General features: G+C 35.2%; 2 protein-coding genes across 2 annotated transcripts in view; one reads left to right on the top strand and one right to left on the bottom strand.

The window, feature by feature from the left end:
- Positions 1-367: 367 nt before the first annotated feature.
- LOC142340384 (uncharacterized) lies at positions 368-13,310 on the bottom strand. The gene is made up of 4 exons (XM_075390961.1): positions 11,215-13,310; positions 9,686-10,337; positions 8,341-9,281; positions 368-507 (listed from the first exon to the last, which is right to left on the bottom strand). The coding sequence occupies exons 1-4, from the start codon at positions 13,085-13,087 to the stop codon at positions 368-370; spliced, it is 3,606 nt and encodes a 1,201-aa protein (XP_075247076.1). The 5' UTR covers positions 13,088-13,310.
- A 4,094-nt stretch (positions 13,311-17,404) lies between these two features.
- Positions 17,405-18,374, top strand: part of LOC142340034 (uncharacterized) — a 62,825-nt gene continuing 61,855 nt past the window's right edge. The window contains exon 1 of the mRNA XM_075390432.1: positions 17,405-17,859. Within this exon, the coding sequence (XP_075246547.1) occupies positions 17,499-17,859 (361 nt within the window). The 5' untranslated portion in view covers positions 17,405-17,498. The remainder of the gene's footprint in view (positions 17,860-18,374) is intronic.

Genomic DNA, 18,374 nt, shown 5'->3' on the forward strand with positions numbered 1-18,374 from the left:
TGCACCACTACAGAACAAACTAAAACCAGATAAAAGTTTAATACCTGTAGGATCACAACAATCAAAAATTGGGGGTGCTGTGTAGTACTGGCCGAGGGTTTGTGTGTGGGGAATATTTCGTTTTGAGTTATTCAATTGATTTTTGCTGGGATTGTTCTTTCCTGCTTGTTTCCCATCAATTTTCGGTCTTTTCACGCAAACATTGTTTGAGATCTTGTTGTCTCTCCAAAGTTTTAACAATGTTTGTAAAAATTATTTTGTGTTTTTAATTTTGTTTTCTGTTTTTACTGCAGATGGATTTGACCCTGATGACGTTTGTCGCTCTTAGGATGTTTCCTTTTATTTTCACATGTGAACGGTGGACTGGTTATTTGGGAGACCTGCTGGATGCCACCGCCCTGGCCGCTCCACTTTGGGTGGTTACCACCTTTTGAACATTATCCGCATCGGCTGATAGAACTAATGAAGAATTCGGAGATACCTTTGACTCGATTGGAAAGGTTAACACTTGAAAGGAGATGACAGATAATATGAATCAGAATCAGAATCATGAAACGGTGATAACGAAAGCTAGTCAGTTCATAATCGGAATTTGAATTGGAATCAGAATCGAAATCAGAGTTGGGGGCGAGGAGTTATTAAATAGCAAAACAGATAAAAAAAACGATGGAAGACTTATAAATTCTTGAATTATTTAGTTACCTTCAATTAATCATCATTTAGTTATCTTGATTTTTCCATCACCTATTAAAACTTTCAACCAGCAATGAGTGGTTTTTGGCCGTAAAACAGAAGCAAAAGCATCAGTATTTCTAAGTCTGATCAGTATAGTTAAGTTGGACAAAAGTTTGCACAAAATTGGACTTCATTATGTTCAAACCTAATTCAGAACAATACTCTGGATTTTACCAGGAAATATCTACTAGGTGTCATGATAAAAAAAATGGTCATATTAAATTTCATAATGAAAATTTTTTTATTCGCTGCTGAAATATCATGAGACTCAGATCGGAGAATTTTGAAGAAAATTGAAAGTTTACCGCTTCTTTTTTTCTAACAACGAATCTTGCTGTTGACTTATTTCGTTCTGCTCTCATAGGAAACCCTTGACTTTATTTGTTCGTAAAGCATGGAAGGTGAGACAGCCTTCTGGTTTCTTTTTCAGTTTCTGATATGTTAAGTAAAAATTGCGCTAATTTTCATGAAACTTCAGTTATGTCAATTAGAGTGCAAACTGAGAAATATTTATTAGTTTGATGGGCTTTAAAGTTTAGTCAGGAAACTAATTTGCTTTGTTTCTCCATTAAATCTTTGCTTTTTAAAAAAAAAATGCGTTTCTGCTTAAGTCGAGTTGAAAAGTGATTATTGGTCAAGACAAATGAGAAAAATGAAACTTCATATGGTTTTTGTCGTCTAAACACAAAGTCAAGTTGCTCTATAGAGTTAAAAAACTTTTCTTGTTTCTTTGCATGACTAAGACAGCTTAACTTAGCTGTTTTCAGATTCACTCAGTGTTCAAATTGATCTGTTAGTTTTCTGTTGAAGATATATTTTTCCTCAAAGCAGACCTGTGCGGTTTTTTCCTTGTTCTGCTGGTTCTTCAGTAACAAGGGTTGTTGTTAGACCTTTGTTTAGTTGTTTTTGATAACGAAATTTAATACAATAGGACTCTCAACAGACAAACAACAATAATTTTACTCAATTCAATATAATATGAGTTTTTGTGGCTTAACCAACAGGTACTGAAGTTTGATTGCTGCTTTTGAAATTTATTCTTTGACCAATGAAAGTGCTGGTAATTTAAGTCACACAAGGGCTGTTGGAAAGCCATGATTGATATTTATGTTTGACTGGACTTTAACTATCAACAAAATGCAATAAGAATTGGGCGCAAAATTGGTCTACTGTAGAGAATCTTAAGAAAAGTCAGGGAAAAAATAGAAGAAAAGGGAAAATCACCCCCAAGACTTTTGAAAACTTTTTTTGGGTAAGATGTTACAAATTTGTTACAAAGTGTCTTACAAATACCTATAATATTACGCTTCACCTGACAGGGACTTTTTGAGACAATGCATCAGCTCTTACACGATAAATTTTTTTCATAAGGTCTGATAACGATAAACGTTTACTTTTGTCAGATCATACAAGATAAAAATTCTGCCAGAAAAAAAGCTATCGTGTAAGATGCTATAAGAACCTTAAAAGAACTTGTATGTTAAAAATTCGGAAAGCTATGACTCATATTTTATCAGAACTTATGTGAAAAAAATTCTTTAGGTACGACATGTTCTTCAAATTGAAGACATTTCAGAGTTGCTCTCAAGTAGTAGCCTAAAAATTACAGCATGCAACTCTTAATTGTATGAGCAACAAGGAAAATATTATCCGATATCGACTTGAAAATGATTATTGGTCAAGACAAATGAGAAAAATGAAATTTTATTTGTTTTTGTTCCTCTAAACACAAAGTCATGTTGTTCTGTAGATTTAAAAACCTTTTATTGTTTCTTTGCATGCCTAAAACAATTTAACTTAGCTGTTTTTAGAATGACTCAGTGTTCAAATTGATCCGTTAGTTTTCTGTTGAAGATATATTTTTCCTCAAAGCATTCCTGTGCGTTTTTTCCTTGTTTTGTCAACTGCTGGTTCTTCAATAACATAGGTTGTTTTTAGACCTTTGTTTAGTTGTTTTTGCACGTGGATTCCGTTTTCATCTTGAGCAGTTGCTATTAGGTCATTCTTAAGAAAAGTGCTGGTGTGCAAAGATTGCAATATAGCAAATACAAAAAAGTTGGTTTTGTTTTGTTGAGCAATTTTGCGAGAATTAATATAAAGAGTTTGTTAATGTGTTATCAGTAATATCTGACACAAATGTAACTTAAATTCAACACCAAAAATGACGCACAATAAAACCTAGTGAAATTTTTTTGACAGTCCCATACGATTTAGACTCAAAAGTCTATCGTTTAGCCGACTAAGAATTTTTTTCGATAATTTTTTTCAATTGATGACGCAATTTAATACAATAGGACTCTCCACAGGCAAATAACAATAATTTTATTCAATTCAAAAAAGTATGAGTTTTTGTGGCTTAACCAACAGGTACTGAAATTTGATTGCTGCTTTTGAAATTTATTCTTTGACCAATGAAAGTGCTGGTAATTTAAGTCACACAAGGGCTGTTGGAAAGCCATGAGTTGATATTTATGTTTGACTTGACTTTAGCTATCAACAAAAAGCAGCAAAAGTGGGCGCCAAATTGTTCTACAGAAAATCTTAAGAAAAGTCAGGGGAAAAAAAGGAAGAATAGGGAAAATCACCCCCGGACTTTTGATTTTTTTTTGGGTAAGATGTTACAGATTTTTCACAAAGTGTCTTACAAATACCTATAAGATTACGCGTCACCTGACTAGGACTTTTTAAGACAATTCATCGGCTCTTACACGATAAATTTTTTTCATTAGGTCTGATAACGATAAACGTTTACTTTTGTCAGATCATACAAGATAAAAATTCCGCCTGGCAAAAATGTCTATGGTGTAAGATGCTAAAAGAACCTTAAAAGATATTGTATGCTAAAAATTTGGAAAACTATGACTTATATTTTATCAGAACTTATGTGATAAAAATTCTTTAGGTACGATATGTTCTGTAGCCTAAAAGTTACAGCATACAACCCTTAAGTGTAAGTACAACAAGAGGAATGTCATCCGATATCGACTTTCGAAAAAGTTTGATTTTGTGAAAAAGGTTATTCGAGTATCAGGGGCTTTCTCTGAAGCTGTGATCATCAAACTAAGCAAAAAATTGTTTTTTTTTGAAAACCAAAACTATCTGGGACAGTTAAATTGAGACATACAACATAATTGAGACTCAGAATAAAACTGCCGCCAAAAAAGACTCAACAAACATCTGTTTGTTTCGTAGTTGGCTAGTTGACCATTTTTTTTTGCTTTCATAAGAACTAGACTTCATTATACAGCAACATTGAAATCGTTAATACTTATCAGATCTTATAAGATAACAATTAAGGAGAATTGAAATTTTAGTTTTTGAGATCTGATAAGTATCTTGTGAGATCTTAAAAAATTGAAATTCACGTAGGGCAGAACTTCTATCGTGTAAGACCAGATGAGAGCTTACACGATAAATATTTTAATGAGCATCTTATCAGATCTTACACAATAAAAATTTAAATTCCAGAATCACTGGGGACGCTATATTTCCTTAATGTCTGCTTTTTGTTTAGTTTGATAATCAAGGGCCTGAAATCCATGACAACCTTTAAGCACACCATTACTGACCGAGATGTGTGGGAGTTCCCAAAGATGTGCACTAGAACCCTCGTCCATATACCACACGCAAAACCTAGACCCAAAGGAAGTCTATGAGATTTTCGGTTATACAAAAAATCAATTACCTTGCTAAAGAAAATCTTTTTCCAAAACAATAGATAAAATTGAAATTCATTCAGTTGGAATTAATCATAGAACATAGTATTCAGACAAAAAAGACGTTTTTGATATGTTTTATTAGTTTTCGATTGTTTATGTAGATTCTCTGGGCACCTCCTTAAGAGTCATTTGACTCGTGTGGTGTCTAGGGTGGTGAATTGAATTAGTGCTTCATAACGATTCTTTTTATCTTCTACAAATGTGAATTCAAATTTTAGTCTTAATATATGCGTCTACTTGGCCATTTCAAGAGCAGTTTGCAACAAATTTTGTATATAACAGTTTTGTGCGACAAAGTTGTGGTAAAAGCTGAATGGCATTTTGTTGTATGGAAATTTGGTGACATCTGCAATATCGCTTAAAGCCGCAAACAGATTAATAAAGTTTGAGCAAAACTTTCTCTGCAGTTAATTTTTTACTATTTTTCTTTATCGTTCACAAAGGGTTCACGCTAAATTTGGTAAACCAAAATGGGAGAAAAAATTGTTCTTCTTTAACAAATTTTATAATATTTGCTTTGGTTGATAATCCTGAGCGCCAGAAAGCTAAATTTGTCACTAAAATAATTAAATGATAAATCGAGCCGACGAGTAATTGCAAAAATAATTAGGATTACCGCCAATTGGAGGTAAAAGCTTTGCTCCCAAAATTTTACCAGTATCTTAGTTAATTCTCGACTAAGAACAAGATTGCAAGGGATTTTTGTAAAAACATCACCGGCACCTAATCACCGCTATATAGAACACTTGAACCGACCCAGATTATAGTAACATAGCAGCTCAGCGCTGAATCACAGCCTTTCTCAGTTTCTACTTTTACTCTGAATATATTAGGATCATGTCACTTTTTACTATGAAAAGTTTAAGTTCAGACAAAAAACGAAGTCTGTTCAGTGTCAAAAAACAGCATTGAATTCAAAGACTTAGCTTAAATTGTTCAGAATTGCCTTTCAGCCTTTGTTGCTCTGATCAGAGCTCATATCATAGCTATACTAATCGTTACAGAAAAAAAATTTCACTACACTCTACTTAAGGAAAGAAACCAACTGCATAATTGTTAATTTCTGATTGATTATTGAAAATATTCGGCAGTAGAAGTGATTTATACAAGTGAAGTAGTATTTGGAGTGTTTGCTTGCTGTTAGACGTGTATTATCATGCCCTGCGGCATGTATTCTTTATATCCGCATGTTTTGTTTATTAGGATGATGATCACATTGCACCGCAGGATAACGTTATCCCGCTGGATCACATAGTCGCACTGGGATGATGCCACTGGATACGCATGTCACTCCTGATGTTCATATCACTCTGGCGTGTGTGTGTGTGTGTGTGTGTGTGTGTGTGTGCGCGTGTGTGTGTGTGTGTGTGTGTGTGTGTGTGTGTGTGAGGGGTAGTTCATATCTCTGCTGGAGGGGGGGGGGAGGGGGGAGGGGGTCATAATCATATCACCCGCCCCCCACCGGATTGATCTGACCTCTTTCCCTGGAACTAAACACAGTATTACCATAATCGCCAAAGACTGTGGTGAAAAGCCCCCAACTATTATGATGAACTGGAACTTTGAAATTGAAGACATAAATGATTCCAAACCAAAAATTGAATTTCGAAATATTGGCGACGTTTTGGGGAAATAGCACACAATATTCCGTGCCTGATAATTACGGCGACCAAAACGAACAGGATCGAAGTAAAGTCCTCGGAAGTTTCTCGATCGAATACGAAGATAACGGGTCCGGGACCGCCAGCTTCTTGCACGCTAGTCTCACCTGCTACCACTGCGCCACATATCGCTGTCGAATTGGACGTTTTTATTTGTTATAAACCAAAGTGAAGCAACAAGAAAATCTACACCACATCTATTACTCCAGCCACTTCCCCAATTTCATTTTTGGCCCTATTGTATAGAATTAAGGTATTAAACTTTCATCTTTCACAAAACAGTGATTTCATATACACCCGTAAATTTTCCGCGAAATTATGCAATCTGATACTAATTTTCACCGCTAAAAATGTAAGATGGCCATTACCAAGCAGTAAACTTTTTCCACAGCATTTCTCAGATAATTTTTGTGGTATCTTTTCAAGCGTTGAGTTTTAGCTGCTTTATGTTTTATCATCGCATTTCTTACATTTTAGCGTTGAATCACGATGATTCCTTCACTTAGGCAATGAATGTTTCGAGGGAATATACGAATTTTTGGGGGATATACGAATTTATGTATCAATTTAATAACACAAAATATTCAATGCAGTATTGTTTTAATTTACAAAAGCTAGGAGGTCTCTTTTAATTATCCAATTCTTCTTCGTTTGTTGTTGTTTTTTATGAGCTAGTCCAAGTTTTGTTCAATAATACGTATTATTTCACAGCTAGCTGATGATTGGTTGGTAGCCGCTGCCTCGTCGTCTGATAGTGAACGCGCATACTCTATGGCAGACATACCGTTATATAATTGTTTCAAATGGAATTCTCGACATCTATCATTCGACAGCAAAGCTTGAACTGTTTCCAAGTTTCCATACCAAATCGCGTAATGTAAACAGTTCTTCCCATTGAAGCTCAGAGGATTGTCAAAGTTTCCGAATCCCTTGTTGAGGAGCAATGTTATGCATTGTGTATCCGAGTTGTTCTTGCATAGCATGAGTAAAAGTGTGATCATTTCTCCACTTTTTTCATGTGTGTAGGTCAAATTGATTTGTTCCTTCAGCAATCCACAGTTTTCCATAATATTAATCGCAAAACTTAGCATTCGAATGTCACCCGAAAAACATGCATGGTACAGGGAACAATTTGATCTTTGCAAAAAGTTTCGGGTGTAATCTTCGCCCATAAGTTCTGAAATCCACTCGACAACAGCTTCAAAAATTGCATTCGAAGTGTTTCTCATTCGAATGTTTAGTAAACCACTACAGATTGCATTTCATTAATAATAGAGTCAATTGTTTTTGTTTTCAAAAATTTCATATCTAATGAGTTGGGGGAGGTATATATACTCAAACATCCCTCATTTGTCTTTTACTGATTTTATATATATATATATATATATATATATATAATCAGTAAAAGACAAATGAGGGATGTTAGAGTATAATTCCTCACAATATTTTTTAAGAAATTACAACCAAGAATAGAAAATACGTTAGTCTTGTGGCATTAGATGATTTTTTAAAACTTTGCTTTCTTAGTATTATGAGTAACCAATTGACCAAACGACCACAAATCTCTGCCTAGTTAAGGGTATCATCGTTAGGAATGCTAATGAATGTATTTCCTGTGCTAAGCGAAATAAATCAATGAATAATTACATTGACTTTTCCCCCGATTCAACTGAATTGAAATCGACTTGACCAACCTGTTAATTTTGTACCTGCTTGGAAGGGGCTGTTTCATAGTTTTCATGCGTTTACCATGGTGTAACTTTCTAGTTTCATGGTCCAGCACACATTTTTGAGAGGCCATTTTTTGCCTACTATTCAGATGATTTTACAAAGAAAACTTTCCTAGTTTCTCACTGGTTATGAATCTACAAGTTTTAATATACATGAATTGAGGGTTGTTCTAATAGGGTTTTCAGCTCTTACACAATGTATGCAAAGGTTGATTTTGATAGACTTGTGAACCTCCCCAATGAGCGAGAACTTAATCGCGCTGCCCCCAGAGGCACCCATCAAACTCAATTATGCTAGACAGAGGCAAAGCGTACCAGACCACGGGGAACCTTTCCAGCTTTGATTTTGTCCAATTTTTGACCCCATACCGTTGAGCGCTATGGTGGATTGAGTCTATTGCCCTCTATGATGAACACGAATGCGTTCTGTTAAAGTTGGTAATATAATTTGATAGCTTACGGTTTTAAATAGTTGTATATTATGGCAGTATTTACTTCTAGTAATCCAGAAAATGTTTTTGATAAAGTGAGAAACAATTCCTAGATATCCCCGTCTGATTGCAGCGTTTCCCACTTGGATCAAGTCGAAGCTCCTTCCCTGCTCGTCCAGGAAACTCATGGAATCAGCTGAATCTTTCAGCAACTGCTCGATTCGCTTCCCAACCATTGAGTTAAACTGTTTTAGGAACTCTCGTGTCATATTCCCATGCAAACCCATCAGCAGAGTCAGATCGGTTAAAGTTGACAATTTGTATTTGGCGATAATTAATTTCAACAGCGTCGCTTTTTGTCCTAAAATTGCTGCCCGGGCTATTTTATTGATTTTCTTGATTCGGTCCTCTGGATTTCTGGTGATCTGCGGCGAATCCAAGAAGGAGAGGTCAATATCTGTCTCGCCGTTTCTGGCTTCGATTAAAATCTTTTCGAAGGGATCCTTGCTAACTGAGAACAAAGAGTTAAAAATTTTAATGTATTCTTTTTTCACGAATATGCGTAGCCTGAAACGTGCCCTGGTCACTGCCAAAGAAATTACATTGACTAACTTTCCATAATCTTGCTTGTGTTTCACTTTGTCGGGAATTTGAAGGAAGTCGAAAACAAGGTTAACTTTTGACGTTTCGTATCCCGAAAAGGAAGGGTCTGGTTGTGAGGTCAATGCTTCGCAAAGGGTCAAGTTAGAACCCCATGTCTCTCGAAGATAATCATACTTTTTAACATCTGCCGAATTTTCAGTGAATACGATGAGCAAAGTGTCACTGTCAGTTTCTGCCGAAAGTAACTTTGTAAGTTGATTAACATCATGATAAACAATTGGATTGACACTTTTTGTTGACTCGGAACTCAAGAAACATTGGCTAAGTCGTGCACTAAGCCTTGTGAGGTCTTGATTATGGTGAAGAAGCAAAGTGGCCAGTGAACCAATATGAGCAGAGCTCCTGAAAAGGGCAACTGTTTCCTTTTCCCTCAGGTAGAGTAGAATCATTTATAGATGTCATTTTACCCCTTTTTTATGGGAGCACACCGGAACAGCCGAACGGGCGAACAGCCGAATTTTATTTAAAAATCAATTAAAGCCTTATACTCCCCGAGCTCTGATTCTTATGAGATCTGTCGATTTGAAAAGCATCACTTCGAAGGCATTTTTTTCTGAGTACTATCTATGAAACGGGGTGACGAAGGTCATTGTGATAATTCCACCTAATTCCACCTTAATAATAGTAAAAAATATTGTAATAGCCAGACCCTGACATCTTATTAAGCATGAAAAGGCATTAGTTTGTTCACGCTCATGCAAATTTAGAAAGAAAAGTTGTTCACGGGGGGAAGAGGAAACAGTTGCCTGAAAAGAACATTCATGGTCTCTGTTATGATGCCCTCAAAGTCTGTCAAGCTGTAATAACACATAGGGCTCCTCTGGTTCAGGTGAACGTTACATGTCCAAACTTTCTTGAAGTGTGGGAAAACACTTGTGATCACTTTTCTGCATATTGCACTTTCGTCTAAATGGGTTTCGTTCACTTCAGATTTCAAATACACTTCATCAATTAGCAGAACAGCTGTGTGAAGTTTTTGGTACGATTTTTCAGTCGAAAAATTTTCCGGATTGAATTTGCTGAGGTCGACTATTTCAAATTTTTGTTTCAAGTTGTCATTTTCAGAGTTGTCAACGAAGTCTTGCAGTTGTTTTCGCAAATATGTTTTGGACTCTGGAACTGCAAAATAGATTTTGGTAACATCTGCGTTAGCTGATTCTCTCAGAGCTGTTATTTGGAACATTGTAGTCTTCCCAGTGCCTGGCTCGCCTGATAGGCACAGGTATTTGGGGTTGCGGTCTAAAATCCTCACTTGTTGTATCGTAGGAAGAATATCCGTACGCATCCAGTTGTCTAATACTTTTGAGTTCACAGTTTTGGAATGTTCCAGTTGCAACTTTTCGACGTTTTTCATGTAAGTGGATTTGTTCACTCTTTGCGATATGGGAAGAAAACATCCTGGTGTTGTCCCCAATCTTGCCCCTTTTAATGTATTTTTGTTCATCTATTTAATCTCAATTTCATGTATTTTGTAATACTACAGGTTTTAAAACGAATTTGAGCTAACTGAGGGAAGCATATCGAATCTGTTATATGCGTTTTGAATTTTGGTTTTGAGATTTGAGAATTATCGAAGTAAAAAATGAGAAACTTCAATTATGCTTTGGTATTTAATGGATTTAGCCTGTTTCAATTGATCGGCCTCTTATGAGAAAGTATACATTTCGATTGGATTACAACTTAAAATAACAATATCGAGACCGTCAAAGTTCCTGAAGAACTCTTGGTGATCAAGTTGCATCTTAGCATGGCCATGGTGATATAATATCATTCTGTGATCAGGTTTTAATCTTTGTTTTTATAAAACTGTTTATAAAACACTTTTTTAAACTGTTTTTATAAAACTATTTTGTTTGTTGGGCAGATGATTTGAACACTTGCCTTAAAAAATTCAATTGAGTTTGTCTCTGGAATTTTTGCGGCAATGATTGATTGATTGTTTTATCTTGTCTTTTATCTTTATATTGAGCTCCTTCTAGCGGAGTTGAATAAGTTGTTTCCTCATGGGCATAGAAATCTCCATTTAAACACGAAAGGGATACAAGTGAACAGATTTTTTGTGGGAAAAACTTGGCACTATAGTACATGCATTCAATCAGACATCGTACACACAAGAACACCGTTTTAGGAGCACGAAAGTCTTCTTTATTTGACTTTCCTCCAAACTATGAATGCGGCATTTTACCACCGCTCTAAGTGTACAACAAATGATAAACCTACCTCGCCAAAAATAATAAGCGCAACAAAATTAGGGCAAAATTCAGGCCATGAGCACCTTCGGTCGATTTCAGCAGATAGTCAGCAGACAGCAGAGAAACAATGTACTCAAAGCATTCTTTTTTGCTTTCGTTCGAGATTTCTGACGTGAAGTTCATATTGGACTTTTTATTTTCCTCTAAGATTTCTGTCCCTGTGTTCGCCGTGGCCCTCGTTTCTATATCCGGGGTTCCAAATATTTCAGATGCCCTTTTCCACTCATGAAGTTCAAGGCGATCCCCATTGGCATTCAGGGTTAACCGGAACAGCCAGAAGTTGCCCGAATCTTCCCGTTTGAGAAGAAAGAAAACCTGTCCGGTTAGCAGTTCAATAGATGGAATTTTTTTCAGTGTTGAAACACATTGAATCAAAGCCTCAGTGGCAACGTTTGGAATATAGATGACAAACTTAATGTATGTTTTGATGAAGTCTGTTCCTTGTTTCAACATTTCTTCAGAGGGTGTTCCTGAACACGTCTCCACATTTTGACGCATGAAATGGAGCCATTGGTTCCAAATTATATAGTGGATATTGGGAGAAGTTTTATAAACAATTTGTTCCAATTTATTCCGAACTGTTTTTTCCGGATTATCTTTCTTTGGTTTCGATGTGATATCAACTAGGTTAGCTTGCTTCGCCCTCCGACCAATTTCAAAGAAGTACAACCCTTTAGCGACTGCCCAAACCCAATCGCTTTCAAAGTTTTCAGAGTATTCACCTCTGAACATATTCGATATCCTCGTTTTATCAAAAGTGTACAATAAAACGCCGGTAGGGCGTTTGATGGTAGAAACAAAATTCAGACAAAAATCTCGGAATTCACCCAAGAATTTCTGGGTTTCTGTTTCAGCCGACTCCAAAGTGCTATTTTGGTTGCTTTTGTCAAGGATTGTTACTTTGGAGTGGTCCATGTTTGGTAGTATTTCAAGACATTCGTTAAAACTAGCAAAATACTCGTCGAATATTTTGTCTCTCAATTTCTTAGTGTCTGTTATTTCAATCTTGGTACCATTTGTGATTCTGAGTTGAAGCGAAACGTCTGTTAGCTCAAGTGTGCGGTACTTAGGCATAGACAAAAGCATACAAAACACTTTGTCTCGAAAAGAGATCTCATCAACGTTTGTCCCAGTATCTAAATTTGAGTCAATCTCAATTTGAGTAGTTTCAGGTGTATTAACGGTTAAATCTTCAGGTGTCATCCACATTTTGTCTGCCATGAATTTTGTGTACTCTATTTTCAAATGATCCAAAATTCTCCAATTGCGAAATTTGATTTCCTCCAATAAATTAGTTTTGACCATTTCAACGTGATTGGATATGCTTGCTTCTGAAGATTTTGAGTCAGAAGTTACCAGTACAAGAATCCGTAACAAGAATGAACAATCTGATTTGGCGAAGTCAAAAACACAATCAAGAGTTGATAGTTGCTCTAAAATGTTCTGAACAATATTCTTTTCCGAATTTTCCTTATTTTTACTTTGAATCGCCAGCGTAATTTCAGACTGTTCGATGTTGACATGCAGTGTACGTACTGTTTTCTTCTCGCAACACAAGATCGAATCATTTTGTGATGAGTCAAAGGCATCGGATGCCCTATCGCAAGCAAAGGATTTCAAATAGTCTGTTTTGTAATCTAAAATGACAAAACCTTCTGTGTAATTTACACTTTCTGATTGTTTAAAGAAGTCGAAAACTTCTTTCCGAACATTCGTTTGATTAACTAGGGGAAAATGTTTCGGGAAAACGTTCACAGTACCGTTTTTAGGAGAATCAGCAAAAATTTCAGGATAGTTTTTGGCCATAATTTCGGGAATTTCACTCACGGAAATTTTTGTAGATGAATTCAAGTCCAGATGACTAACATAGTCATTATGTAGTACGAAATTTTTCATAACGCCAACAGAAAATGCATAAAAACGCTACCACAAACAACACGAATTGCTAACACGAATTTCCAATGTCTGTTTGACAAAAACTATAGTTAAATGGTTTTTCCTGCTAAGGCAGTTGCTAAGGGATTATTATTTGATGGCAAAGCGTGGCGCTCTTTAAGTGCATATAATAAATGCTGTACATGTAATAATATTTGGATGGTTTTGCTTATAGCGACATTATTGCGACACATGCTCACATTTTGGTAGTTTTTGTCCGCTGAATCTATGCACATTTGAAAAATAAACACAAATAAAATAAACACAAAGAAAATACGTTCATGAAAGCTCTTAATAACTGATTAAATTTTTCTCTGCTCAATGTAACAGCATTAATTCAAAAAACTCGAATGCTTATATTTAATTTGGATGGTTTGGCGTGCAGCCTGTTTCAGATAAATATTCTTCAACGAATTTATGTAAAATGAAAAACATTATCTATTTGGCACAAAAAGTTTTGTCATGGAAAAATAGGTTAGAAAAAAGTAGATCCGTCTGAGAAATTGGCCTCCATTTTTGCAAAAAGGGAGATAACACTTCAATGGAATTTAAGCGAAAGACTTTTTGACTGATAGGAGTTGAATATAAAAATTTCACGTGCATTCATACCATAATCAGTTCTTAAGCACGAACTTAAACAAGTTTACAGAAAATGAAAAACGTTATTTTTAAATGCTAACGGACCTTTTTGAAAGATTTATAGCCCATCAACCGTAAAATACATAAACAGAAAAAAACTTCTGAACAGTGAACTTTTCGGTTTTTCCTTTCCATTGAAACTGTAAGAGGCATCTTGAAATATAAAATCAGAAAAGACAGAGTAATTGAGAGATGAGAGATAGATAGAGAGAAAGAGAAGAGAGATGGAGGAGGGAGGGCGAGAGAGAGAGAGAGAGAGAGAGAGAGAGAGAGAGAGAGAGAGAGAGAGAGAGAGAGAGAGACAGAGAGAGATGAGATATAATTTAAAAATAAAATATTTCATTTTTCCAACTCTTAGTTCCCATCCCACTTTTAGTGGGGGGAGGAACTATATACTAAACTGGGGTTTTTTGTTTTGACAATTTTGGCTAATCGATATAATCAACGTAGAGAGTTGTGCATGGTATCATCAGAAAACTCCTCCAGCGTAGAATATGGAATAAAATTTTTGTTAATTTTGCCATAATATTTTGAAATTATTAACGGTAGTGTTATTAATCTTATCTTTAAAATAGCTGGGGGTTGTTGAATTGTTCGATCTGAGCTTTTTGGCTAACATGTATGCTATATGTTTCAAAAATCAGACTTTTTTCATCAAAAGTAGGACCAAATACGCTTTTTCTGGCCAACTTTCACCAAATTTGCTGAAAGTAGACACCTTAAAACTGCATCCATATTCATCGCACGCTTGACGAGAGAGCTGGTTGCCCTGCCGCTGGTTTTAAGAGTCTTCAGAAATCAAAATTTCGACAGATTTTTGCAAATTTAGTCTCGCTAAATAAACGAATTGCCTTATTTATTGTTAATATACTGAAAATTTTATTTAAAAAAATGATTATTTCGCAAGAATGTGAAAAAATGAGTGTATTTTTTGCCGCGCAGCAATATCAGAGCTGATATTGATCTCACCATGGATCCATACGATTAAAAAGTTTTAGATTTTAATGGAGCGCGGCTTTTTTAAAAAATATATTTCCGCATACCGATTCCTATGCATATTGCTGACAAGAATTTCAAATCAGTGCTCTTTTATTGACTGATACTATTTACAAAAAATGAAAACCAAACGACCATGTTTTACGGTCTCAGAGTGAAGCTCGTGTTCTTTATAGCTCTCACCAACCGCTTTCGTAAAATTTTGTTGATTTCTTATGCTTTGCAATAATTTTTTTGAAAATATTTTGTAGTGCAATGACTTAATCAACCCAATCAGTGATCAATATGGCTTCCCAAAAGATTTGTGTAACCAGATAATGCTTTCAGTTGTTATCTAATGACTCTTAGGACTTTGAATACTTTTGTTTTAAGAAAATGTCAGCCAATTTTTGAAATTTGCCACTACTTTCTCTTATTTCTCTCAACTTCAGCGTACTCTCAGTAATTTCAAGAAAAAACCCACTTCTGTTTAGCCAATAAATTAATGTCTGCAACCATTTTATACTCACTTAATGCATTCTTGGTTTTAACACTACGAGTTTTCAATTTTTTGTAGCATAATTTTATATTTTTTGAGTAAATTTTGTAATTGTTAGGTTGTCGAATTATCACATTATTGAAAAGTCCTGTTGAAGATAGGTTTAGTTGGCATAATTAACAGGTTTGAAAAAAGGCGTATCTGAATATTTTATTTGTTACTATTGAATAGTTTGCGCTTTTGGGCGGAGACACTGTTTTCTCGCAAAATTTAGTTTTTTTTTGCTTATGCTTGTCTTTATTTTGGCTATAGTACAACATATACCTGATAATGATAGATTTCAATTGCTTCCTCAAGACGTATATTAAGTTTTTAAATTTTTCAGTATATAGCTATTTCTTTTAGTGACGTTCAAACCAAAATTTTATTTTTTAAAGGAAAATTTTTTCAACTATTTTTTTTCTGCTTTGATATTGGTCACCATGTGACTTAGTGTCACTAAAAAGAAGTCTGACTTATTTTTGTTAATTCGAACTTTTTTTTGCGGTTAGTTATATGTTTTGGCCGATTGCTCGGTTCATTTAGTTTTTAAAAAAATTCGATACTTCTCTACTGTTAACGTTTCGGATTTCTTTTTGTTGTCATTTGATGTAGTTCTTTCATATAGAAAACCCCATTGATATTCAGATGAGAATCAGTTGATGATCGACAGCTCTTGCAGAAAGCATCATATGATTTTAGTGCCTTGAAAACTGTGTTGTAAAATTGTTTGTGAAGTTTTGGCTTCTACTTGTTTTTGTTATATTGTTTTCTCGTGACTTAGTCTCATCAATGACAGGCCCAATTGGTTTTCTGAGGTGATGCATAATAATCGATCACTTTATCTTGAAATCTTATATCTGTTATGACATTTGAAACAAAAAGTTTTCAAATATTTTAAAATTTTTTGCATTTTTGAGCTTCGTCATTTTTTTGTGAGCTTGATTTATGAGCTTCATATTTGGATTTATTAGAATTTGACTTCAAAAAAGTCAAAAAAGTATTTGGATTTATGATCTTTGTGAGCTTCTTTTTTAATTGTTTTTCCGGTCGATTTGTAGCTTAGTCTCTGTAAAGACAGGTAACAACCCGTTTCTAGTGACATATGTTTTTTGTTCCAATCAGATTTTTCAGTGGATCTGGTCCTGCCAACAAGGTAGCCTTTGAACTGATTCCCTTGTATTTAGAGATTGCATTACAAAACCGTCCGCAAAATAGGTTTTCAAGGTCAAAAACATTTTTTTTGCTTATTGCGATGGTAGGCTCAAAAAGTTCCGAGACCCTCTTCGTCCGTAATCTTCCTATTAAGCTTCCATTTGTCTTTGCTTGGCTAAAAAAATTTACTTTATGACAAATTTACAGATCACAGGAAGTACAGGTTTATTTGTTACATAATTTAGAGTTTAAAAACTTGTTTATCCGCTAAAGACAAATACCAGCACAAAAAGGTCAGCTTTCACTTCCGCTGATTATGTGATTCAATAACAAACTTCTAAATTGCTCAAGATAAATGACTAATCCACAGATATTATGTCATCATGGCCTATAATCAAATAAGAAAAGAGTTTAAGAAGTTTTTGACTAAGTGTGAGGGGTGAATGGCTTGGCTGCCGCCTGAACAGAGGTTTTGAATCATTTTTTGAGAAAAATGGGTGCTGTGTTTCATTCTTTCTTTCGCTTCAGTCAGTCAGCGTGACGCGTAATTTTTTTAGCCTGCATCAAGTGTAAGGATTGCACGAAGTAGTGATATTTTGACGAATCAGATTTGTGGACAAATTAGAATTAAGATGTCGGCTAAGTTTCTCAGTTTTTCCTTGTCTGTCACCGTTGAAATCTTTCAATTTGCCTGCTCTATTTACAGTTTTAAAAAATTGAGAGCGAATCAATTTTTGTCTATTTGGGTCTGATCACATGTCCTTTTGGCCTGTGACCATGAACTGGAAAGTGCCACCTTCAACCATATCATCTCATATTATAAGCTTCAATTGGTCAATTTGGAACGAAAAATAATGGCTAAGTACTAAATGAGCTTCATTTATTGTTATTGTGTTTACAATTGCAAAAGAGAGAATACTTTTACGCACCAAATGAACAACGTACATTTTAATATTGCTTTGTATGATAAAATGCGACAATTTAGCTGTAATTGTTTTCTCTCAACAACTTAGTTTTTTTCTTGAATCAAGTTACGTGCAATGTATTAGCACAAACTGCTCATAAATGGATAAAGGTACCATCGTCTTGGTTTCGATTTTATCAGTTACAATATTTGCATTTTCTCATTTCATTATTTATCCAAAAATTCAAGCAAAACTTAACAACTCTCATGGACGGAATATAACATTACATCAAACGTGTGAACTGCTTCGCAGGAATGCTGAACGAACAGGGTACAGTATATCCTATTGCAGGGGGCGATTGGGAAACCAACTTGGAGTTCTGTCACTTGGACTGGAAATTTACCTCAAATATGGAATCAAAGTTTTCGTCAGTCAAACACAGGCCAAATTCTTGCATAACGCGTTTGAGATATCGTCAATTTGTTCTGGAAAGGATGCATTCTGCACTATAGTTCCCTCAGGTGAATAATTATTTCCCTGAAAAATTATTGTTTTTGGAGAGAAAAAAATTTCAAAATAAATTGAATAAATGCGTTTGAGTATACCTCATGCATTTGTTGCTCTCCTTATTGTTTCCATTATTAATTGCTTATTTTTCGGGGACGTGCTTCTGTCTCTCTAGCAAGCCCTGACCCTTCATGAAATCAGAAAAAAATTGACTGGAAACATCAAAGCCAGAGGATTAAATTTGAGCTGAAAACTGAATATACCATTTTCAGTACTGAAACAGACTTGGTGGATTGTATGTATAATTTAGTGTGTATAATTTCTTGATGGAGACATTTGAAAGGTCGACTTCAAAATTTGGCTGTGTCGCGCGGTAGTCTTATGTATAAGAGCACGGAATTGGAGGAACTTGACACGCGTACACGGGCAAGCCCGTTGCTGGGGACGTGAATCGAACGAACATTTGACAGCATGCGCCATCAAGGTGTAGCCTTTATTTTGTGATCCTGGCTCAACAATAAATGGTCGA

This window comes from Convolutriloba macropyga, chromosome 5, assembly GCF_964194025.1.
Source record: "Convolutriloba macropyga chromosome 5, txConMacr16.3, whole genome shotgun sequence".
Lineage (NCBI taxonomy): Eukaryota > Metazoa > Xenacoelomorpha > Acoela > Convolutidae > Convolutriloba > Convolutriloba macropyga.

Bases quoted from the DNA above. Each gene is read 5' to 3' on its own strand.
- LOC142340384 (XM_075390961.1), bottom strand. From the start codon at position 13,087: ATGAAAAATTTCGTACTACATAATGACTATGTTAGTCATCTGGACTTG. The intron at 9,282-9,685 runs GCAACTGTTTCC...TGCCCTTTTCAG, and splicing joins ACCATGAATGTTCTTTTCAG to GAGCTCTGCTCATATTGGTT. The intron at 508-8,340 runs GTAAATACTGCC...TCTCCTTTCAAG, and splicing joins CATTTTCTGGATTACTAGAA to TGTTAACCTTTCCAATCGAG.